This window comes from Leucopleurus acutus (genome assembly GCF_964270905.1).
Source record: "Leucopleurus acutus genome assembly, chromosome: 8".
Classification (NCBI taxonomy): domain Eukaryota; kingdom Metazoa; phylum Chordata; class Mammalia; order Artiodactyla; family Delphinidae; genus Leucopleurus; species Leucopleurus acutus.
In genome coordinates, this window is record NC_139151.1 from 87326143 (window position 1) to 87351582 (window position 25440).

Here is a 25440-nt window from a genome sequence, read left to right on the forward strand (position 1 = left end):
TATTTCAAAGCCTTAAGTTAGAAAAACCTCTCTAATAATTAAAAATGTTTTCTGGTCACCAGAGACTTGAGGATTCCCTGGATAAAGGAATGACAAGCAACTGCTCCTTTTTGGTGAGAATGTACTCTAACTGCATGCATAATTCATAAACATGCTCTTAGTTTACCTAAGACTTATGGTATAAAAACAGCAATGGGGGACAATTTTATAATTTTATACCTGCCACAAAAACTAAATGCTAGAGATCATTCAACATCTCTGTTAGTCCATCTTTAGGGGAAAAACGCCTCAATTTTCATCCTATTTCACTTTTTTCTATTCTATTTTTATTCCCCCCAATAAAAGTTTATTCATGTTGTAGTACAGCCAGAAACTGTCATTGCTGCAACCGCTAACGGACAGTAAAAAACTACCAAACTACCACAACATCCTGACTTTGTTTTCCAATAACAAAGGGTATGACCTGCAGCAAGTTTCATCCAACACTGGGTTGGACACCTCTGGGAAAAGAAAAAAACAATTTATTTTTAATTTAACAATGTCTAAAAGCAATGTCCAAAGATAAATGTTAAAAGGTTAATAAAACATAAATACACAGCTCAAATACTTGTTAGCCAACTGGGTGAAACCAGCATGTTGCAGAGTGAGGCAGGAGGTTTGAAAAATGAACGGAAGAGAGCCACTTTCCAGCTAAGAGTGGATTCTGAGTTGAAGTCACCAAAAGTTTATATATGGAGAGTTTGACCATTACTTTTACTCTATATTCACAATGAACGACCAGTATAAAATAAGTGGCAGGTTTATTACAAAATGCCAAATGTTGGGGGTTAAAAAAAATTGTTCAAATTAAAAGGAGACCCTAAATTGATACTAAATTGAAGTATTATGTCAGCAAAAAAAATAAAGCAATTTTTCTACTGGCAAAATCCTCTTGTAGATATTGCCAACTTTCTGCTGGTTAACACTTCATTTCTTAAAACAGAATTTTATGGTTGGCATGGACCTTAGAAATAGCTAAGTCAACTCCTTCAGGGAAACCTGAAGCTAAAAGTTGAAGTGAGGCAAAAAACTGTTTTTGTTTGGATTAAGGCTCCCAAGTTAGTAGAAAAAAATAACATAACCAAAGCAGGAAATGGCTCGCCTCAGTACCTAATGCACAGCCATGCTTTTAATAGAAATTTGACCAGGAAGCTTTTAAATGCTATTTCCTTCTCTGTGAGGGTTGAATGTTTTGTGGCAACATTTTTTTCTCCAAGAAAAGGACATGTTTACTGTAAAAAAATATAAAACATGTAAGAAAGCACAAAGAAGAAAATAAGTCATCAAAAAGAGTTTAGTATATTTCCTCCAGGCTTTTTTGTTTCTATACAAGAGTAACTGCCATTTTTCACATGGAACTGGACAGCAATTTATTTCTGGAAAACCATCACAGGAACAGCAGCGGTGCCGGGCTCCTCACCTAGAGGGCCGTGCCGCAGTGATCCTCGGGAGCTGGCTGCAGAGCTCAGGGGCCACGGAGCACGAACTGTCAGCAAGCCAACTGTGAGCTAGCGACGGGCAGCTGCTGCTGATGGTGGCACTAGGAACAGGGTCCCTGTATGACCTTTTCTTTCCCCCACTTTATAGAATAAACCCACCAGAGCAGGAGCCTGGATGTGGGGTGGGTAAGGAGAGTAGACAGAAAAGTAAAGGGAAAGGTCAGAGTGACACTTGCTGGGTCTGCCCGGAACCGAGACCATTCCTTTGCACGGTCTCTTGGCTTCCTCTTGAAATGAAGGCTGATCTTGAACACCGGCCAGGGGCTCTGATTTGGCCTCTCTGGAGTTGCAGGACTACCTCAGACAACTTTAAACAATCTTGTGTAAACAGCATGGTGTAGGGGTCCTCTCAGATTCTTCATAAGAGCCTGTACTAGTTGTGGGACTCCCTGAGAACTACATTTCACCATAATCTTTAGTATCTAAGGCTTTTAACAAGTATCTAGCGGCACAAAACCCATCCCTCCCTGTTAGGAACAACTGACCACTTCAATACATTCCACGTGATCCTCCTCAGGTATGAACTGTGGGACTAAAGCCACCCACTCCAGCCAAGTCCTGATATAATCACTATGACTTCCAACCTTGGTTTGGTGACCTCTCAGGTACACCAATGATCTCCCAAGTATTAAGAAATTCTGCATTTAGGACAGCAATTTTCTTCCATTAATTGAACTAAACCAGAAGGTGTTCAGAAGAGCTGAAAATTTCTGGCTCAAATAGCTTTTCTCACCACCAATGAGCTGCCCTATTGGTTGACTAGTTGAGCCATTTAAAATTTTTGTTGGTGATTATGTGTGTGCATCTCCTTGTCCTACAACCATTAGGCAACAGAGAACATAGGTAGGGCTGTGGAATTCACTCTGCCTGGAATAGACAAAAGGGATTTATAGCATAACACCCAGCAGCTGGTTTCCACATGGTTCTCAGAGTTCTAAACTCTGGACAAGATGCTACTTTGTAGCCTCAAGTAAATAAGCAAGGTACAATGAAACAAGAATTATTCAACAAACAACATATCCACACTTAGTAAGCTTATATTTAGGGTTTAAACTAGTCCCTGAATATCCTTAAAAACACCCTGCAGGCGGAAAAAACAGGGTTAATGAGAACTTAAACTTTCCAAGGATTATGGTTCAAATCCTCTGAAATCTACAGGAGTTCAAATAAAATGAGAACTCAAGAATAATAATTATTCTCGCTGGCACCAGCGCGAGGCGGTAGTGATTCTCAAGCTTAATATATTGCATCTAACACTATAAGAATACGTGGAAATTTTATGGAACGTCCATTATTATTAAAAGGTTTGAGCTTTACTACTCCAAACCTGGGTTTGACAATAAACCCCCCTGGAGCAAGAGCCCATGAAAATAAAACAAAGAGATATCCTACTGGAGAAACAACTGCTGCCGTAGGCCATAGGCACTTCGAGTGTAACCATTTTTAAAAGGCAGGGAACACGTCCCGAGAAAACTGCTTCAGATATTTTTTTTTTTTTTTTTTTTTTTTGTGATAACACGGGCCTCTCACTGTTGTGGCCTCTCCCGTTGCGAAGCACAGGCTCCGGACGCGCAGGCTCAGCGGCCATGGCTCACGGGCCCAGCCGCTCCGTGGCATGTGGGATCTTCCCGGACCGGGGCACGAACCCATGTCCCCTGCATCGGCAGGTGGGTTCTCAACCACTGCGCCACCAGGGAAGCCCTGCTTCAGATATTTTTAACAGGAAAGTGGCAAGTGACCTCTCTAACCACATTCACTGGTGGGTGTATCTTCCCCATTGCTTTTTTTGTTTGTATGTTATTGAAAACAGGGCAAGTTTTCTCCAAATGTTTTTTCTGTTGTTTTGTTTCTTAAACAAATGAGGGGATGCTATATCCCCAAGTCAGTACTTCGTGGTTGAAAACCCTCCCTCCGAAGACTGCCCATGTCAAAGCGGGTGGAGACCTCACAGCGTACTAATAACGTGTCGTCCTTGATGAAGGTTCTTTGTCTTAGGGCTTCCAGATGCATAAAGGTCACATAGCCAAACCCTTTGGGGTTCCGTGGGATTGTGGGTCTCTGGAAGGCAAGCAGCTCTGGTTTGGCGTCCATTATCTCTTCATGGTTTTGCCTTACAGGTGCTTCAGACTGATCAAGGATGGTAAGGCGTATCGTACCCTGGAAGGGCCAAGGGAGGTGGCTGTCATACTCTCCTTGCATCGTGTGGACAAAGAGGGATATGTAGTTGGCACAGCGCTGTGCAGTCGGTAGCTGCAGGTGCAGGCGCATGCATAGTTTGTAGCCAGGTTTGCCTGTGTAGAATCCAGGGCTGTGAATGACAACAGGTTTCTCCTCTTCTTGAGATTTCAAGTGCATCCCAAAATTGCCAATCTTCCAGATGTAAATTCCATTGCACTGCTGTGCTTCTATTTCAGCAACTTTGTCCTCAAGGGTTCGAATAGTTCGTTTTAGCTCACTTACATACGTGCTCTGAGTTTCCATTTTTGCAGTCAGCTCCCGGATTTGATGGTCTTGTCTTACAAGGCGACCCTCTAACTGTTGAATGGTTTCTTGGAAATTCTGGACCTCTGAGTGACACCCAGAGGAAATCCGGGGAAGAGAGGCAGAATCACATGGCAGCATGCCACGCTGAGGTGCGGGAGCTATCGCAAGGCTTAAAGTCTGAACAGCCTGGGCCATCATTCTCATGTGCGACTGGGTATCCTCTTGCAGGTGGCGTGCCAAGTGATTCCTCTGCATCTGAAAATCATGCACAGGCCTTAGGTTAGGAACAGAGACGTGAGCACCAGGAAAGGGGCCTAGCCAAGCCAAATAAAAGGTTTTTAAGCCATGTCATCACTTCCCTCAATCCCCTACAACCTTCTTTGATTTCATCAGATTCTCGATCCAGTAAGATGATCTTGCCTCCTAATTCCCTGAAAAACCGAGAGGCTATCTGCTGAATAATCGTTCAGGGACTCAGAAAAAAACCTCCCTCCTACCTGTAAAAGTATCAGGATCTATACTCATCCTTCTTTTCTGATTCAGAGCTGACTCTCCTCTTGTCCTAGATTAATGCTTCACCTGGGCTCTACCTGGCACCTGCCCCTTTTCAACACCTCAGAGATTCTGCTTAGCTATCCCCTTTCTCCTTTATTTTCAAACATTCTCTCCTCTTAACCCTTCCCCTCAGAACAGAATTAGTAAAGTCTTTCCTGTTTAAAAAAAGGGGCAAACCTCTCTATTGATCTTGTATCTCCCTCTAGCTAGTATCATTTTCTCCCTTCTCCTTTTATAACCAAGAGGAGTCCACCTGCACTGCCTGCCCCCAATCCCTCACTTATTTTTACAAATCTGTTGCAAAGTGGAACCTTCCCTGTCTTCATACTAAGATCATCAAGAATAGCCTGTTATATGAAAAAAAAATCATATAACAATTTTTATTGTAAGGGTAATTCATGTATATTACAGAAAAATAGGAAGTGTAGATGATTAAAAAGAAAATAAGTTACCTATTATCTCACCTAACTACCATTAACATTTTGATACATTTCCTTTAAGTCTTTGTCTCTACGCACACAAACAATACAGAATTTTCTCACAAAGTGTAACCATACTATACACTATTTGCTCATTTTATTTTTTTAATTATTAAACACATACTTACTGTAAAAAAGTCAGATAAAAAGGCACAGTGGAAAAGCCGAAGTGTAATCGCACTCTCCAGAAAGATCAACTTATCATAAACAATGCTCCCTCTCAGACATTTGACACAACTGATCGCTAAGTCTTGAAACTAATTTTGGAGATCATAACAATAACTTCTCCTTGCCTGTTTCATCAACGTCTGAGACTGTTCATTCATGGCTCCTTTCCTGTTCTACTTCTCTTTCCTGTACACTCTATATGATCCCAATCACACCTCCCATTATCATCACCAACTATTTCTCAAAATTAATATTCTGAGTCCCAATTTCTTGGAGCTTAAGACCACATAAACAATGTGTGTTGGCCATCACCAATCCACTGGTATCCTCCACTACACTATATAACTTAGTTTTCTTGATCTATATTCAAGAATTAAAAGGGAAAAAAAAAAACCTTACCTTTTCATGGCAACCAAAAGTACTGAATGTGCATGGAACTGGGGCTGTAGGACAGTCTAGATCATAATGATTAGGCATCTGAAAACCAAAACAAAGGTTGAAAAATGTTTTACCCTGCATATCATAGTCTAGTTTGACAAGATCACACTTGAAATGAAGAGTTACACTTCATCTAAACAAAATCATATACTGTCAGTGGCTGACTTTGTTACAAAATGGCTGAGTGAATAGTTGCAACAAAAACCAGTTAGCCCACACAGATTAAAATGATATTTACGGACATCCTCCAGCTGGATATTAGCTTGGACAAACCACTCTCCCTGCCCCACTGTTGGTCCACCACTGGAAAGAATAATTAGGAACAATAAGATGTCACTGAAATATCTGTAGCTGATGAGATGATCAGATTGGCATTTGAAAAAGCCTGATTCAGTGTAAAATGATTGTGAGAGGATCAGCTTGGTACCTGGGAGAACAGCTCTGTGGCTGGTAGGGTCTTGGTGCTTGGGCGGGTGTCAGGCCTGTGTCTCTGAGGTGGCAGAGCCAAGTTCAGGACACTGGTCCACCAGAGATCTCCTGGCTCCATGTCACATCAAATGGCGAAAGCTCTCCCAGGGATCTCCATCTCAATGCTAAGACCCAGCTCCACTCAATGACCAGCAAGCTACAGTGCTGGACACCCCATGCCAAACAACTAGCAAGACAGGAACACAACCCCACCCATTAGCAGAGAGGCTGCCCAAAATCATAATAAGGTCACAGACACCCCAGAACACACCACCAGATGCGGACCTGCCCACCAGAAAGACAAGATCTAGCCTCATCCACCAGAACAAGGCACCAGTCCCCTCCACCAGGAAGCCTACACAACCCACTGAACCAAGTTTAGCCACTGGGGACAGACACCAAAAACAACGGGAACTATAAACCTGCAGCCTTCAAAAAGGAGACCCCAAACACAGTTAGTTAAGCAAAATGAGAAGACAGAGAAACACACAGCAGATGAAGGAGCAAGGTAAAAACCCACCAGACCAAACAAATGAAGAGGAAATAGGCACTCTACCTGCAAAAGAATTCAGAGTAATGATAATAAAGATGATCCAAAATCTTAGAAATAGAATGGAGAAAATACAAGAAACAGTTAACAAAGACCTAGAAGAACTAAAGAGCAAACAAACAATGATAAACAACACAATAAATGAAATTAAAAATTCTCTAGAAGGGATCAATAGCAGAATAACTGAGGCAGAAGAACAGATAAGTGACCTGGAAGATAAAATAGTGGAAATAACTACTGCAGATCAGAATAAAGAAAAAAGAATGAAAAGAATTGAGGACAGTCTTAGAGACCTCTGGGACAATATTAAACACACCAACATTCGAATTACAGGGGTCCCAGAAGTAGAGAAAGAGACAGGGACTGAGAAGATATTTGAAGAGATTATAATTGAAAACTTTCCTAATATGGGAAAGGAAATAGTTAATCAAGTCCAGGAAGAGCAGAGAGTCCCATACAGGACAAATCTAAGGAGAAACACGCCAAGACACATATTCATCAAACTATCAAAAATTAAATACAAAGAAAAAATATTAAAAGCAGCAAGGGAAAAACAACAAATAACATATAAGGGAATCCCCATAAGGTTAACAGCTGATCTTTCAGCAGAAACACTGCAAGCCAGAAGGAAGTGGCAGGACATATTTGAAGTGCTGAAAGGGAAAAACCTACAAACAAGATTACTCTACCCAGCAAGGATCTCATTCAGATTCGACAGAAATATTAAAACCTTTACAGACTAGCAAAATCTAAGAGAATTCAGCACCACCAAACCAGCTTTACAACAAATGTTAAAGGAACTTCTCTAGGCAGGAAACACAAGAGAAGGAAAAGACCTACAATAACAAACCCAAAACAATTAAGAAAATGGTAATAGGACCATACATATCGATAACTACCTTAAATGTAAATGGACTGAATACTCCAACCAAAAGACAAAGACTGGCTGAATGGATACAAAAAGAAGACCCGTATATATGCTGTCTACAAGAGACCCACTTCAGACCTAGGGACACATACAGACTGAAAGTGAGGGGAGGGAAAAAGATATTCCACGCAAATGGAAATCAAAAGAAAGCTGGAGGGCTTCCCTGGTGGCGCAGTGGTTGAGAGTCCGCCTGCCGATGCAGGGCACGCGGGTTCGTGCCCCGGTCCGGGAGGATCCCACGTGCTGCGGAGCGGCTGGGCCCGTGAGCCATGGCCTCTGAGCCTGCGTGTCCAGGGCCTGTGCTCCGCAACGGGAGAGGCCACGGCAGTGAGAGGCCCACGTACCGCAAAAAAAAAAAAAAAAAAAAAAAAAAAGAAAGCTGGAGCAGCAATTCTTGTATCAGACAAAATAGACTTTAAAATAAAGATTGTTACGAGAGACAAAGAAGGACACTACATAATGATCAAAGTATCAATCCAAGAAGAAGATATAACAATGAAAATATTTATGCACCCAACACAGGAGCACCTCAATACATAAGGCAAATGCTAAGAGCCATTAAAGAGGAAACTGGCAGTAACACAATCATAGTAGGGGACTTTAACACCCCACTTTCACCAATGGACAGATATCCAAAATGAAAATAAATAAGGAAACACAAGCTTTAAATGACACATTAAACAAGATGGACTTAACTGATATTTATAGGACATTCCATTCAAAGACAACTGAATACACTTTCTTCTCAAGTGCTCATGGAACATTCTCCAGGATAGATCATTATCTTGGGTCACAAATCAAGCCTTGGTAAATTTAAGAAAATTGAAATCATATCAAGTATCTTTTCTGACCACAGCACTATAAGACTAGATATCAATTACAGGAAAAAAATCTGTAAAAAATACAAACACATGGAGGCTAAACAATACGCTACTTAATAACCAACCGATCACTAAAGAAATCAAAGAGGAAATCAAAAAATACCTAGAATCAAACGACAATGAAAACACGATGACCCAAAACCTACGGGATGAAGCAAAAGCAATTCTGAGAGGGAAGTTTATAGCAATACAATCCTTCCTCAAGAAACATCTCAAATAAACAACCTAACCTTACATCTAAAGCAATTAGAGAAAGAAGAACAAAAAAACCCCAAAGTCAGCAGAAGGAAAGAAATCATAAAGATCAGACCAGAAATAAATGAAAAAGAAATGAAGGAAACAATAGCAAAGATCAATAAAACTAAAAGCTGGTTCTTTGAGAAAATAAATGAAATTGATAAACCATTAGCCAGACTCATCAAGAAAAAAAGGGAGAAGACTCAAATCATTAGAATTAGAAATGAAAAAGAAGTAACAACTGACACTGCAGAAATACAAAGGATCATGAGAGATTACTACAAGCAACTATATGCCAAAAAAATGGACAACCTGGAAGAAATGGACAAATTCTTAGAAAAGCACAACCTTCTGAGACTGAACCACGAAGAAATAGAAATTATAAACAGACCAATCACAAGCACTGAAATTGAGACTGTGATTAAAACTCTTCCAACAAACAAAAGCCCAGGACCAGATGGCTTCACAGGTGAATTCTATCAATTTAGAGAAGAGCTAACACCTATCCTTCTCAAACTCTTCCAAAATATAGCAGAGGGAGGAACACTCCCAAACTCATTCTAGGAGGCCACCATCACCCTGATACCAAAACCAGACAAAGATGTCACAAAGAAAGAAAACTACAGGCCAATATCACTGCTGAACATAGATGCAAAAATCCTCAACAAAATACTAGGCAACAGAATCCAACAGCACATTAAAAGGACATACACCATGATCAAGTGGAGTTTATCCCAGGAATGCAAGGATTCTTCAGTATACACAAGTCAATCAATGTGATAAACCATATCAACAAACTGAAGGATAAAAACCATATAATCATTTCAATGGATGCAGAAGAATCTTGTGACAAAATTCAACACCCATTATGACAAAAACCCTCCAGAAAGTAGGCATAGAGGGAACCTACCTCAACACTATAAAGGCCATATATGACAAACCCACAGCCAACATCATTCTCAATGGGGAAAAACTGAAACCATTCCCTCTAGGATCCAGAACAAGACAAGGTTGTCCATTCTCACCACTATTATTCAACATAGTTATGGAAGTTTTAGCCACAGCAATCAGAGAAGAAAAAGAAATAAGAGGAATCCAAATCAGAAAAGAAGTAAAGCTGTCACTGTTTGCAGATGACATGATACTATACATAGAGAATCCTAAAGATCCCACCAAAAAACTACTAGAGCTAATTCAATGAATTTGGTAAAGTAGCGGGACACAAAATTAATGCACAGAAATCTCTTGCATTCCTATATGCTAATGATGAAAAATCTGCAAGAGAAATTAAGGAAACACTCCCATTTACCACTGCAACAAAAAGAATAAAATACCTAGGAATAAAGCTACCTAAGGAGACAAAAGACCTGTATGCAGTAAACTGTAAGACACTGATGAAAGAAATTAAAAATGATGCAAACAGATGAAGAGATATACCATGTTCTTGGATTGGAAGAATCAACATTGTGAAAATGACTCTACTACCCAAAGCAATCTACAGATTCAATGCAATCCCTATCAAACTACCAATGGCATTTTTCACAGAACTAGAACAAAAATTTCCACAATTTGTATGGATACACTAAAGACCCCAAAGAGCCAAAGTAATCTTGAGAAAGAAAATCAGAGCTGGAGGAATCAGGTTCCCTGACTTCAAACTATACTACAAAGCTACAGTAATCAAGACAGTATGGTACTGGCACAAAAACAGAAATATACATCAGTGGAACAGGATCAAAAGCCCAGAGATAAACCCACGCACACATGGTCACCTTATTTTTGATAAAGGAGGCAAGAATACACAATGGAGAAAAAACAGCCTATTCAGTAAGTGGTATTGGGAAAACTGGACAGCTATATGTAAAAGAATGAAATTAGAACACTCCCTAACGCCATACACAAAAATAAACTCAAAATGGATTAAAGACCTGAATGTAAGGCCATACACTGTAAAACTCTTAGAGGAAATCATAGGAAGAACACTCTACGACATAAATCACAGCAAGATCCTTCTTGACCACCTCCTAGCGAAATGGAAATAAAAAGAAAAATAAACAAATGGGATCTAATGAAACTTAAAAGCTTTTGCACAGCAAAGGAAACCATAAACAAGATGAAAAGACAACTGTCAGAATGGGAGAAAATATTTGCAAATGAAGCAACTGACAGAGGATTAATCTCCAAAATTTACAAGCAGCTCATGCAGCTCAATATCAAAGAAACAAACAACCCAATCCAAAAATGGGCCGAAGACCTAAATAGACATTTCTCCAAAGAAGATATACAGATTGCCAACACATGAAAGTATGCTCAACATCACTAATCATTAGAGAAATGCAAATCAAAACTACAATGAAGTATCACCTCACACCTGTCAGAATGGCCATCATCAAAAAATCTGGAAACGATAAATGCTGGAGAGGGTGCGGAGAAAAGGGAACTCTCTTGCACTGTTGGTGGGAATGTAAATTGATACAGCCACTATGGAGAACAGTATGGAGGTTCCTTAAAAAACTAAAAATAGAACTACCATACGACCCAGCAATCCCACTACTGGGCATATATCCTCAGAAAACCATAATTCAGAAAGACGCATGTATCACAATGTTCACTGCAGCTCTATTTACAATAGCCAGGATGTGGAAGCTACCTGTGTCCATTGACAGATGAATGGATAAAGATGATGTGGCACATATATACAATGGAATATTACTCAGCCATAAAAAGAAACAAAATCGAGTTATTTGTAGTGAGGTTGATGGACCTAGAGTCTGTCATACAGAGTGAAGTCAGAAAGTGAAAAACAAATACTGTATGCTAACACATATACACGGAATTAAAAAAAAAAAGGTTCTGAAGAAACTAGGGGCAGGACAGGAATAAAGATGCAGACAGAGAATGGACTTGAGCACACGGGAGGGGGAAGAGAAAGCTGGGACAAAATGAGAGAGTAGCATTGATGTATACACACTACCAAATGTAAAATAGACAGCTAGTGGGAAGCAGCTGCATAGCACAGGGAGATGAGCTTGCTGCTTTGTGACCACCTAGAGGAGTGGGATAGGGAGGGTGGGAGGGAGACACAAGAGGGAGGAGCTATGGGGATATATATATATGTGTAGCTGATTCACTTTGTTACAAAGCAGAAACTAACACACCATTGTAAAGCAATTATACTCCAATAAAGATGTTAAAAAGAAAAAAAAACAAAGAGCAGCTTCCAAGATCACTAGAGTCTGGTGGGTCTAGGAACATGAGCCCTGTTGGTTTTCAGAGTTAGATATTTGGGGAGCTTATCTCTCCAGTGTATGTCTTAAAAGTTGAAATGCCTGAGGAGTGGGTTTGGACCCTTCAGTCCTCAGGGAGAAGCTCCAGGGTTTGAGTTCCCTCCTGCTTGTGGGTATATGGTGAGATTGTTTCCTAGCCTTTCCTACCCACTTCGATGTGATTTTCTTCTCATTTGCCTAATGTGTAGTCATTACTCAGCCAGCCTTTTAGGTTTTTATAAGAGGAAGTTGTTCCATGTGTAGCTGTAGACTCTTGGGAGGAGGCAAATTCACAGGCATCATATTGAGTTGGCCAAAAAGTTCGTTCGGGTTTTTCCGACCATTTTATGGAAAACCCGAACGAACTTTTTGGCCAATCCAATACATAGCTGTCTTGAACAGGAACTGCAATATGATGTTCTTAAGCAATTTTTTCTTCATTTTCAAATTAACTCCAGGTATCTAAGGGCCTCTTCAAAGCAATACCTGGCTGGATTTAGATTGGCTAATGCATATATATAAAAGTTGTTTTGCAGCTCTGTTAAGCTTATTTTATAATTAAGACTTAGCTGATTTAGACTGGCTTTGCATCAACATAAAATGTATTTTATCAACTTAAAAAAATGATATTTACTTCCAAAAGTCACAAAGGAAGGAAATATCAACGTCTCATACCATGCCCCCAAATCACTCAAAATTCATTTCAAGAAAATGAATTTATTCCTATTGCCAGGGAACTGGCACCCTCTAGCGGCATTATAAAGAAAAAGTACCTTCTGATGTCAACCATGACCCAACTAAGACTCTCACTGTGGTCCAGGCCACTGAATCCCTATTCAATAAACTATATACGTTAGAGCCACTGACTGCACCCTGTCTTTCCCTCATGACCATAAATCTTTCTTAATCTTCTTACTTTCATAAATCTTCTTACTTTTTGTTAACCTGCGCATGCTTTGACTACAATGGGGAGACTAGATGTTAGAAGATATTTTAAGCACTTTAATAAAAGTTTTAAAGAAAGTCTCAGGCTTTGATTTGGGGACTCTAAATTCTTTAAGGTAAGATCCATTATGTAGAATCATGTTCTTTGAAAGTGGTACTAAAATTTCCTTTAGAAATTTAGTTTAGCTGTAATCATAGATATTTCAAGCAGAAACAACATCAGAGACCATTTAATCCAGTCCTTCATTTCGCATAATCTAGAATAGTGGTCAATAAAATTTTTTGTGAAGGGTCATATAGTAAATATTTTCAGCCTTGTAAGCCCTATGGAGTCTGTCCCAAGTACTCAGCTCTACCATTGTGGCACAAAACCAGCCACATACAACACATAGGCATGGCTGTGTTCCAATAAAACTTATTTTAAAAAGCAGGCAGCAGCCAGATTTGGCTGGTGGGCTGGTTTGCGGATCCCTGATCTAGAATGCCCACTTTCTTGTCAGAGATCAGTGGGCAAGTAGTGGCACAGTCAGGGTTAAAATTAGGTTTTTCTGACTCTAAACCTAGGGTTTTTTCCTACATTAAGTTTTACTTTTGCTGGATTTTAGATGTGCTGTGTGGTTTCCTTTAAGTATTAAAACAGAGCAAAAAGCAAAACCCGGGAGATGAGACTTCACAAGCAAAAAGTTACTTACACCTTCAAATTAAGGCCCTGTTGGAAAAAAACCTAAAGGACTCTTAACAAATGAATGGAAAAGTTTAGTTGAGGGACAGGTTTTGCTTGTTCCTACTTAGTAAGGTAATCAATTATGATCTCCGGGTTTGCAGATTTCATGAGTGTATAAATATTTAGTGACTAATATTCATATTTTGTGGGTAAACGCTCCAAATGTCAGAAGATAGCAATCAGATGGAATTTTCCTTTCTCTATTAATAAAAAAAATGAATAGTTTTCTAATATAACTACTACTTCTGATGATACCCCATCAGTGGTCTACAGGCAACTGAACAGAGGGGCTACAGATTCTGGAAATCTCAAAATCTCCCAACACGCCTCGGGGACATGGCTACAAATAACATCCTGCTACTGAATAGACTTGTTTCCTTCTATTTCATTGTTCTTACTTTTTCAACTGGTTTCTGGATACCTAAGATCCTTATTTCACAGAGTCTAAAGATGTATTGATATTTCTTATAAAGTTTCTGGTGTTTAAATGAGCATTTTAAGTTATTTTTATCTAAAAATTACTTGGCTTTGGAACTTCTATGAATATATATAAACACAGGTATTATGTTAATGACTTAGGAATTTTAAGTACTCAGGGCTGAGTATTTCGTTCTTTCTGAAATTATTCATTATAGTATTTGAAAAAATTCAGTTTTCTTAAAATTGAAATACAGATTTACAATACTGTGTTAGTTTCAAGTATATAACAAAGTGATTCAGCTATGTATATATTTTTCAGATTACTTTCCATTATAGGTTGTTACAAGGTATTGAATATAGTTCCCTACTGTGTTATGTATATCCTTGTTGCTTATCTATTTTATGTATAGTCTGTTAATCTATACTAATTTATCCCTCCCCACTTCCCTTTCCCCTTTGGTAACCCTAAGTTTGTTTTCTATGTCTGTGAGTCTATTTGTTTCGTATATAAGATTCATTTGTATTTTTTAGATTCCATATATAAGTGGTAACATAAAGCAATTGTCTTTGACTTACTTCACTTAGTATAATATTCTCTAGGTCCATCCATGTTGCTGCAAATGGAAGTATTTCATTCTTTTTTATGGCTGAGTAATATTCTATTATCTATATATATCACATCATCTTAAACCAATCGGTTGTTTCCAAGTCTTGGCTATTATAAATAATGCTGCTATAAACACTGGGGTGCATGTACCTTTTCTTTTTTCTTTTTTTTTGGCCGTGCCGCACAACCTGCACGATCTTAGTTCCCCGACCAGGAACTGAACCTGGGCCCTCGGCAGTGAAAGCACAGAGTCCTAACCACCAGACCGCCAGGGAATTCCCCGTGTACCTTCTCAAATTAAGAGTTTTCATCTTTTGGGGATATATGCCCATGAGTGAGATTGCTGGATCATATGGTAGTTCTACTTTTAGTTTTTTAAGGAAACTCCATACTGTTTTCCATAGTGGCTGCACCAATTTACATTCCCACCAACAGTGAAGGAGGGTTCTCTTTTCCCCACACCCTCTCCAGAATATTATTTGTAGACTTTTTGATGATAGTGTGTGAGGTGATACCTCATTGTGATTCTGATTTGCATTTAAAATTCACATAGTTTTAATTCTTCTTCAACCTGTGTTCATTTTGCCTTATTGATTTAAATTTTCAGTTAAAAACCTAATTCACTTCTTTAACCTGTTTATGGAAATACTGATTTATGAAAGGGAATCATTATACCTGTTCTCTGATGAGCATGGTGTTGCAGTATTCACAGATGACATTTGCCAAAGGACAGTTCTGGTCATGAATCTAAATTTTATTAAAGAAATATAAGAAAAAAAGTGAGAAAACCTGAAAAGGCAACACCAACCTATTTTTTTTTGATGTGTGTAAAACAAAAATGTGAGAATAATCTATAAAGGTTATTTTCTCTCCCTTTGCCAGTGTAGTAATGAGATTCATCTCACCCTCCAGCTCTTTAACAGAATATGATAGTATACAAAAGATGCATCTGTGACTGTCTGAGCATCATTTAACAACATTATAATTCTCCAAAGACACCTTTCCAAAAACTTCCAGCAGCAGCATGATTCAATTAAAACTCTTATCAGGAGGGTAAAGAACAGAAGCATGATTAGGGCAGGAGGCCCATGTTCTCAAAGGCCCCAGAAAGGTGAGCCTTGTTTTCTAGAATACAAAAAATTTAAGAAATAATTAACCCTTCTGGTTATGTCCATTTAATTTACTGAAGTTTAAGAAGACACCAATTTGCTCTAATTATGCCTCAGACTTTTTAGAAAGTTAGCTGACATTTTTTTGAATAATTCGTCAACTTAATGAGCATAATATGCTTGATCTCATAAGAAAGTAGGGAAAATTAACAAGATAAATTTGTAAGAAATACAGTTTAAGGAAGTATCTTAATAGTTACAAAAGAACATAAATCGTATGTACACTATTTTAGTAAAAGGGACATAGGATACGGATCCAGGATCTAGGATCTCAGTGCTAGCTTTGCCATTGATAATATTAATATAAAATTACTTAATCTCTCTACATCCCAGTTTATAAATGGGAAAAATATTCTATGTTCATGACGCTGTCAAGTGCCATGAAGTTTCTTTTTAAAAATAAATGTTTTAATTGAAGTATAACATAAGTACAGATAAGTGAATTCATCATATGTGTTTGATGAATTATCACCAAAGGAACACACTTTGTAGGATTTAACTTAATCTCCTAAAAGTTTTAACCACTCATTCTCTTTTTTAAAGAGAAAAATATAAGTCTTATACAGTAATTCTTTTATTTATTTGTCTCTAATACAAGACTGGTCATTAAAATATCACATAGGGAACAGATCAGCATATACCTTTCCTAAAAACTTGTTACTTGTAGATCTACTACTGTGGTAAGCAGTAGAAACAATGCTTTCTCAGAAAGAGATGAAAATATAAACTCTACACTCATTTACTAGAATGGTTTATTGAACTTACTTTCTTAAAATATCAGTCTTCTCACAACTTATAATACAGACTCAGAACTGGATTAACATCTTCATCTACTGCTAACCCCCTCCACTGTACATTAAAAAAAAATACTAGTGGAATTAACAAATCCAAGTTAGTACATGCCTCTTTATCTTCAAATGCCATCGATACAGCACAGTTTACACAAGAAACCTGTCTCCTTGGACACTCCTTGACAATGTGAATATTAAGTTGGCATTTTTGGAAGGGACGTTGGCATTGGGGACAATTCATAAGAGCAAACTCACAATGTGCTCGATGATCCTATGATGGAAAAAAATTATCAATTAGTATTTGCCAATCCTTAAGAAATCTAAATATAATCTCTTCAAAGAATATACTGTTCTCTTCTATAGAATTGTCCACTGAACCCACTTTGTTTAGTACACACCACAGAACCACAATATGAAGGCCTTAATGGGTTTTTTTCAAAGAATGGTTGTGAATTGAAAGTTTATACAAAGGATGTGACTTTTCAGGTTCATGTATCCAATTAGGGAAGAGAGTTGGAAAGAAGTCAGATTTTCTCATTATCAATTTAGTAGTGTCGAAAGGCCGCTCCTCCAAAAGGAGCTAAGTAAAGGGGGCAAGTTACAAATATATTTTAAATGCTTAATTTCAAATGGAACATAAGCAATATTTAACTTCTTGTAAAACCACCACACTAAGGACTGATTAATTTAAAAGCAAATTATTTTATCTCGTGGATTCAGTTAATCTCAAGCTATAGGAGAACTATATTATAGTTCATAATAAAATGAATAATTTAGAAAACCAGAGAAAAAAGTATGAGGGTGCTAAGACGATGGCGCTAAGATGATGGCTACATGTGACTTGCTGCTTATTTCAAAATGAGAGAAATGAAGCTATGGAATTAAAATGTGACACTTGTATTTAAAATGCTCTTCAGTTTTATTAAAGATAATGCTCACCCAAAAAACTTATAGAATACTGATTTATTTTTTATCATCACTGGGGCAAAGCCAGAGTAGATGGAAAAAGAAATTTCTAGTTTCTACTTATATTTATACTCAATAATGAAAGGGAAAGGGTTGGTATCAATTCAGCAAGAATTTGCTAACCAATCACTATATGCTAGGCACTGGCAATATCCAGATGGACACAGCAAAGTTCCTATTCTCTAGGAACTTCCCTGCCTATATGCTAACAGCTAGAAAATAACTTTAATACCTCAAGATGCCTCAGTTCCATCTTGTGCAGACAACCTTCATTTGGACACTTCACCATCAGAGAAAGAATCTCTCGTTTTGCAAAATTGTCAGGAAATAGTTGATTTTCCAGCAGTATTTCATTGTCAACTGGACATTTGTGACCTGCATCCCTAAAAGAAACAAATAAAATACATATTATTTGGTAGATTTTAAACAAACATTCACATTAGAAAATACACACAACTTTAATTCACCACATATAAATTCTCTACTTATTTCCTATAGAAAATAAATGAACACATTATATTGTATAATATCACTAAAATAAACTGTCCTTTTATAGACAGTTTATGAACAATTCTTTTATGAAATGGATACAACTAGCACCATATGGATTATCTATCAAAAACTAGTATGGGATTTTAGATTGTGGGATAGATTTCAACCAAAAAATGAGAAATTGAATAAAATCATATTTTGAACAACACAAATGAAGTGAAAGTTAAGGATGGGAATTTTGGCAGTCTAGCAGGCCTCTATCAGCAGCTATTCAACATACTAGGGATATGTAACTAATTATATGCTGCTCAGAATATACTAATAACATGTCTATAGTTATTAGTCATAAGTAAAAATTAACCAATTAGCAGTAAGTAGCCCCAGGAGGCCACATTTTAAGGTTTACTTTGAACAGTCATCAACACTGGCTCACGGGCAACAAAGGTTTCCTTTATTTTTATGTCTAGGGTACATACAATGCAATCAGGAGTTAAAGGACCTCTATGTCCTGCTTCCCAATGGTTTATTCTATCTTACGATGGAAAAAACTACCCCAGGAAGCTTGGGTGTCTGTCATTCCCCTTTAACTTTTTGGGATGTTTCAATCTTCACTCACGAAATGTGGCAGGTCAGATAGGCTACAGAGCGTCAATCACTCAAACATTTGTTGCACACCTCCTACGTGTAAAGCAACAGTGGTGGTTCTTGTGTACGTAAAGTTGTTGAAAATGGGAGTCTGCTGTCAAATGCCTTAGAACTACAAAATGTGACCGACATAGTCAGTCTTTATAGGGCTTCTCTCACACTGCATGATATTATCCTACTGTCGAATATTTTTTGAGAACCAGGGACGTAAACAAGTTTATTGAAATATATTCCCCAAACATAAGTGATGGATATCTAAGAGAAAATAAGAACCTTTCAAAGTAAACTGGAAACCATTATCCACCGCATTAGCAATCACTCCAAAGGAAAATGGAATTGGATTGAGATGCTGCCTTTTGATTCTCCGAATGACTATAACCGATGAGAAATTTCCGAGCCATTCCTTTAAGAACATTAAAGTTGAAGTAAGTGGTCATTTCTAGCTTAGAGGGAGATAGAAAAAAAAAAAAGCCTCACACTTCCTTTTGTAGGTTTTACTTCCTTTTCAGACCATTGTTCCACTATTTTCATGAATATCTTGCTATTAAAAAACTGCTAAAGATTAGCTACCTTCCTGGGCATGGGTGACACTTGGGTTTTTCTGTACATCTTCACCTACAGGAAAATCAACGATCCATAATATGGTCCTATTTCTACCTAAATACAATATAAATTGAAAATCATTATAGACAGAAAAAAAAGTTGAGCCTTTAACACTGCTCTCATGTATACCCTAAACCAGTGGTCTCAACTAGGGCAATTTTGACCACAGGGGACATCTGGCAACATCTGGAGACACTCTGGGTCTCACAACTGGGAAAGTGGGGCTATTTCACCATCCAGTGAGCAGAGGCCAGGAATGCTGTTAAGCACCCTACAACATCAGGACATTCTTCTACAACAAAGAAGTATCTGGCTCAAAATGCCAATAGTGTGGAGGATGAGAACACCAACTCTAGAGAGATATTGCCAATTCACCATTGGGTAACATATTTTTCCCCCCAATTGAAACAAGACACATGCTCCCTTGTAACTTAAGTTAAGCCAATTCCCAAGTATGGATGTAGTTACCACAAATTCAAATTTTATAGAAAAGTTTAGCTAGACTAACAAGAAAAAAAAAGAGAGGACTCAAATAAAATCAGAAATGAAAGAGGAGACATCACAACTGATATCACAGATACAAAGGATCAAAAGAGACTACTATGAACAATTATATGGCAACAGACAACCTAAAAGAAATGGATAAATTCCCAGAAACATGCAACCTACCAAGACTGAACCATAAAGAAACAGAAAATCTGAACAGACTACATTACTAGTAAGGAGAGTGAATCAGTAATCAAAAACCTCCCAACAGGGCTCCCCTGGTGGCGCAGTGGTTGAGAGTCCGCCTGCCGATGCAGGGGACACGGGTTCATGCCCCGGTCCGGGAAGATCCCACATGCCGCGGAGAGGCTGGGCCCGTGAGCCATGGCCACTGAGCCTGCGCGTCCGGAGCCTGTGCTCCGCAACGGGAGAGACCACAGCAGTGAGAGGCCCGCGTACCGCAAAAAAGAAAAAAAGTCGAAAGAAAAAAACTTACAAGATGAGTGAACAGCCAGCTAACCTACTTAAAAATGATTTCACCAATATGACTAGATGCTTATTAGTTGAAGAACCTAAAATTCCCCCACTTCTTCCATTTTTTTGTCCTGTATAGAACTCCTTAGTCACCTAAAAATATTCCCATCTAACTTTTGAATTATAGTAAAATGTATCTATTTCTTAGGAGATGTTTTAATCATTTGTGGAAACCCCACATACTTTTGTTCAGTTGATGCAATCATGATTTACTGAGCACCTACTATGTATCAGGTGCTATTCCTGGCACTTAGGAAATATCAAGAACTAAAATAGATCTCAACCCCTGCTCTCAAGGAGCTTATACTCCAGGTGAGCAAGCAGACAATAAACACACAAATTATCTGTATTTTTAAATATGAAAAGTGTCAGAGAAAAAAAGAAAGGTGGGTAAGGGAGACAGAGAGTGTGGGCAGAGGTGGGGAAAGGCATGCTGCGGTATAAACAGGGTAGCCAAGGTACCTACGAGAAGGTGAGATCTGAGCCACACTGGAGGGAGAAAAGGGCACTGACTAAGCAGTTAACTGAAGTAAGATGCAGAGAGAACAGCTGAAGCCAACTCCCCAAGAGCATGCTTCACAAGTTCAAGGAACAGCAAAGAGTGAATTGGTAGAGGGGAGGGGAGCCTAATAGAGAGATGATCAGAAAATTTACGGACCTATCATATAAGGCCTTACAAGGGCTTTGGCTTTTACTCCCAGACGACCTGCTGCAACGCTCTGAGCAGAGATGACATCATCTTACTTATTTTACCAGGTTCATTCTGGCTGCTATATTGAGAACAGCCTGGAAGAAGGCAAGGGTGGAAGTAGGGAGGCCTGTGAGAGAGTTGATGGTGATTCAGAACAGGGTGAGGCAGGGATTGAATTCTGGATATATTATGAAGGCAGAGCCATCAATCAATACTTTCTTTAAAAATACTGGTTATTTCACAGTTGTCCATAGGCAGCAGGTAGCAGACAAAATTTAATGTGGCTAAAATGAGAATAACGATTACTCATAAAGTCAGCATTATTTGTATGGTTGAGATTATCGTATTCTAGTAGGATCATCATTTAAGGTACATTATTTTAAATTATTTTCTTAAAGCTTAGAGACACACCCTAGTCTACAATACAACTGCTTTAAGTAGAAGTAGCTACTTATTGTTTATTTATCTGAGGGTCAAAGGAGGGGAAGACATAGTAATTACCTTTCATACTACAGTAGGAACTGGAATAAGAATGTAAATTTCTCAGTTTTCTGTTCAGTGTTCTTCTTCCTGAAGTAGCTTTTTATGTATAAGACTATTCTTGGGATGCCCTGTGTTCTATGTAATAATGTTCTATTTTGTTGTTATAGGTTCATTCTTATGCTCACGTACCTTATTGATTTGATGATGCAGGCTTTGCAGAACCTGTGGCCGCATGGTGTTTGCACTGCTTCCCGTAATGCCATCAAGCAGATGGGGCATTCATACTTGCTTTCCAGGGGTGGGTCAAATTCCACGTCATATCCCTGGATCTCTTCCATAAAAGAGCTGGAAAGATTCACTGTGCTGGCAGTTCCACTCACACTGTCATCTTTTGCTGCAGCACCACAGGAGCTGGCGGCCATGGCAGCACAGCAGTCGCTCTCAGACTGGCTGGATCCACAGCTGTTTTCCCAGTGTAGCAGACTCATAGTAAGGTGATTATCGACTGCTCTGAAGAAATAGCAAGACAAAAAATGCCTTCACATACACACATACACATACACATACACACACACACACACAGAGACACACACGTATCATAGCTATCTATGCAAGCCACCTTTTAGTTGATAAACATTAGCTCTGTTAATATTATTTACAGAAAACTTTCAAAGTTTTTTCAGCTTTGCTTCATGACTATTTTACAAGTTAAGGAGTTCATGATCTAGTAGGATGGATGGAATATAAGGTTAAAAGAAGAAACATACCTCAATTGTAATAATGAGCATAATTATCTGTTTAAATGTCTGTTTTCTATGACTGCAGTTTCAAGAATGTTCATTTCCTCAGTACTCAGCACGAGCTTTCACCTAACAGGTGTTCATTAGGCAGCTGCTGAAGAACTGAATTATGCTGCCGAACTTCCTTCAAGTATCCAGAGCTGAAGAGAACAGCTCGACCAGCAGGCAGTGTGAGGACGAACAATGCACAAAGGATCAGATGATCATGAGAAACTATTAGTTATGTGATTTTGGGCAACTAACCATTTGGATCTCAGTTTCTTCTTCTAGATCTAAAACTCTATTGACTACAGTTGAGCCCTGAACAAGGCAGGTGTTAGGGAGGCCGACACCCGCGCAATAGAAAATCCGACTTGGCCCTCTGTTCCCAAAGTTCCACATCCTCGGAGTCAATAACCACAGATCCTTTACTGAAAAAAATTTGCATTTAAGTGGACCTGTGTAGTTCAAACCTGTGTTGTTCAAGGGGTCAACTGTACCTCCAAATGTTCAGCGTGGCAATTTCTATTACACAGAAAGAACGGAATTGAAAAAGTATATCTGTATGTCCTCGTGCCTTCAGTCATGTCAAGTGACTATGTTTCATTACTAATGACTGGAAAAACAAGTGAGGTTTTGTTTGCCTATGGAAAACTATTGCTTTCATGGTAGGTGGGATGCTTTCAAATTCTAAACCATTACCACAATTTACAAGTGAGAAGCTAAGGTCTAAAAGCAGTTCACAGCCTAATTAACCAGGTCTCTCTTGTAGGTAATTACATGTATAGAAAATTCCCACTATGTACCAGATATACAGTTGACCCTTGAACACAGGGGTTGGGGTGCCGACACCCACGCAGTCAAAAATCCACATATAACGTTACAGTTTGCCCTCTGTGTCTGTGGTTCTATATCCACTGATTCAACCAACCTCTGATAATGTAGTGCTGTAGTATTTATTGGAAAAAATCCATGTATAAGTGGACTCATGCAGTTCAAACCTATGTTGTTCAAGCGTCAACCAGAGTTCTAGAAAACAGAATGTAAGCCTCCAGCCAATATGGTAGACAATGTATCCCCCGCCTGTCTCATTTTTATATAAAATCCTGGCTGCCACCATGTCAAATAGTGGGTTAAGACAGTAATCCTCTATTTTTTACAACTATAGATACCTTTTTCTTCTTCTCAAAAAGATTTTGAGTAGCATTTGATGACCACCTACAAAGGATGAAGCACTGTTCTGGCTGGAGAGGCAATATCATGAAGTGGTGAAGAGCTTAGATGCTGGATCGGATGATCTGGGTTTAACTCTTGTCTCCATCATTTGGTGTATGACCTGGGCAAACTATATAACCTTTCTGTGCTTCAGTTTCCTCATCTGTAAATGGGGGTAACAAAAGAATCCACCTCAGAATTACCGAGAGGATTAAATGTGTTAATATGTGCAAAGCACTTAGAACTGTGACTGGAAGTAAAAATGAGTTGTTATTATGTGTACCTCTATAGAGTTATTTTATTTAACAATTTTATTGCCCCCCCCGTTATCAAAGTGGAAACTCTGAAGCTTTAAAAGGCTAAGTAACTTGCCAAGGATTACCCAACTAATAAGAAACAGAGTTAGAATCAGAACCCAAGACTACTTCACCCAGAGCCTGTGCAATTTGTACTATCCTATGTTTGTCTATGTTTTGATAACTTTGTCTATAAAGCTGAATTTAAAATTTCTTTCCATTTATTTTTATTACACTAGACTAAGATGCTGACCACAGCTTCTGTTAAACATGAGCTGTCCAGTGTTACCAGGTTGGGTTGACAGAATTCCAAAAAATCAGTAAAGAAAAACTCGTGTTTTGTTCTACTTTTTTAGTTTCGATAATATTTTTGAAAAGTTAAAAACAGTTTGCAAAGCCTTGTTATAACTAATGCAGAATCCCGTGGAAGACTCAGTACAAGTTGATAAGGAGGAAGGGATGGCAAGATAATGGCAAAGAGCAGAACTAGTTATTACGCCTGTGCTCCAGGATGGGGTTATAAGGCCCCTGTTATACCCTCCAAATCTGTTGATAGATAACACTGTAATGCTATACTAGGGTTTATATCCTTTGTTATTTTTCTTCCCATATACATTTTTGTGTTCAATTACTACCTTAGTTAAATTTCTTAGAAGTAGAATTATTAGGTCAAAAAGTATATAACTTTTTATAGTTTCTGATAGATGCTGGTTATCCAATATGATATGTTTTGATATCCAATATCAAAGGCTTTATAATTCCCACTCCCAAAAGCAGAGTAAGTATGAGAACACATTTTATATACCTTTGATAATTCCAGGTATAGTTACCTTTTGAAACTTTAACCATTTTTTTTAAAGTAAAATCACTTTTGAGAAATTAATATTCGTTTGGTTGTACAGCATATATCAAAATGCTAGCCAGGAGACAAAAGCAGAAGTCCCTGAGCTAAGTCTACCTTTTCTGCCCAAATGTCCAGTTAAAATTCAGTTTATTGGATAGTCGATGAACTGCCCTCTTGCTATCCAGTCCAAAAGACTTGAAGGTCTTTAGATTTAGAGACCTTTTATAGCAAATGTGTTACTAAGAAAATCTGTCCAATCAGTCACAATTCCTTAAAAGGAATTCCACTGCAGGAATGCAGTGTCAAGACATGAAAGTGAGCACTCTTAAAAATATACATGCCATTATTTTTCATGCTTTAAGTAATACAGAAGCTTTTCATCTTTCAAATAAACTTTTTTAGGTAGTCACTCTGTCTACAGTATGTAGTCCCATGTAACTATACTACAAAGGGAAAATTAACCTAAAGCAGTATTCTGAGTGCCATTCAGTATTTTTAGGTTTACTCTTTCTGGCAAGTTAAAACGTTTTTTCCTTTTACTTTTAGGGACTGTGATGACTTAACTGAAAATCACTTTCTTAACTACAGTGAGTAACTATTTTAATTAACACCAAGAAAAAAACCCCAAAAGTGCTTAGAGTCAGCTATAGAAGATGGTCTGGGGGGGTTCCCTGGTGGCGCAGTGGCTGAGAATCCACCTGCCAATGCAGGGGACACAGGTTCGAGCGCTGGTCGGGGAAGATCCCACATGCTGCGGA

At 38.4% G+C, this 25440-nt stretch overlaps 1 protein-coding gene across 1 annotated transcript; it reads right to left on the reverse strand.

The window, feature by feature from the left end:
• Positions 1–656: 656 nt before the first annotated feature.
• Positions 657–23809, reverse strand: TRAF6 (TNF receptor associated factor 6). Its single transcript, XM_082844868.1, has 7 exons — positions 23500–23809; positions 21738–22058; positions 17847–17997; positions 16761–16919; positions 15364–15435; positions 5624–5701; positions 657–4277 (listed from the first exon to the last, which is right to left on the reverse strand). The coding sequence occupies exons 1-7, from the start codon at positions 23532–23534 to the stop codon at positions 3408–3410; spliced, it is 1686 nt and encodes a 561-aa protein (XP_082700994.1). The 5' UTR covers positions 23535–23809; the 3' UTR covers positions 657–3407.
• Between the last annotated feature and the right edge of the window lie 1631 nt (positions 23810–25440).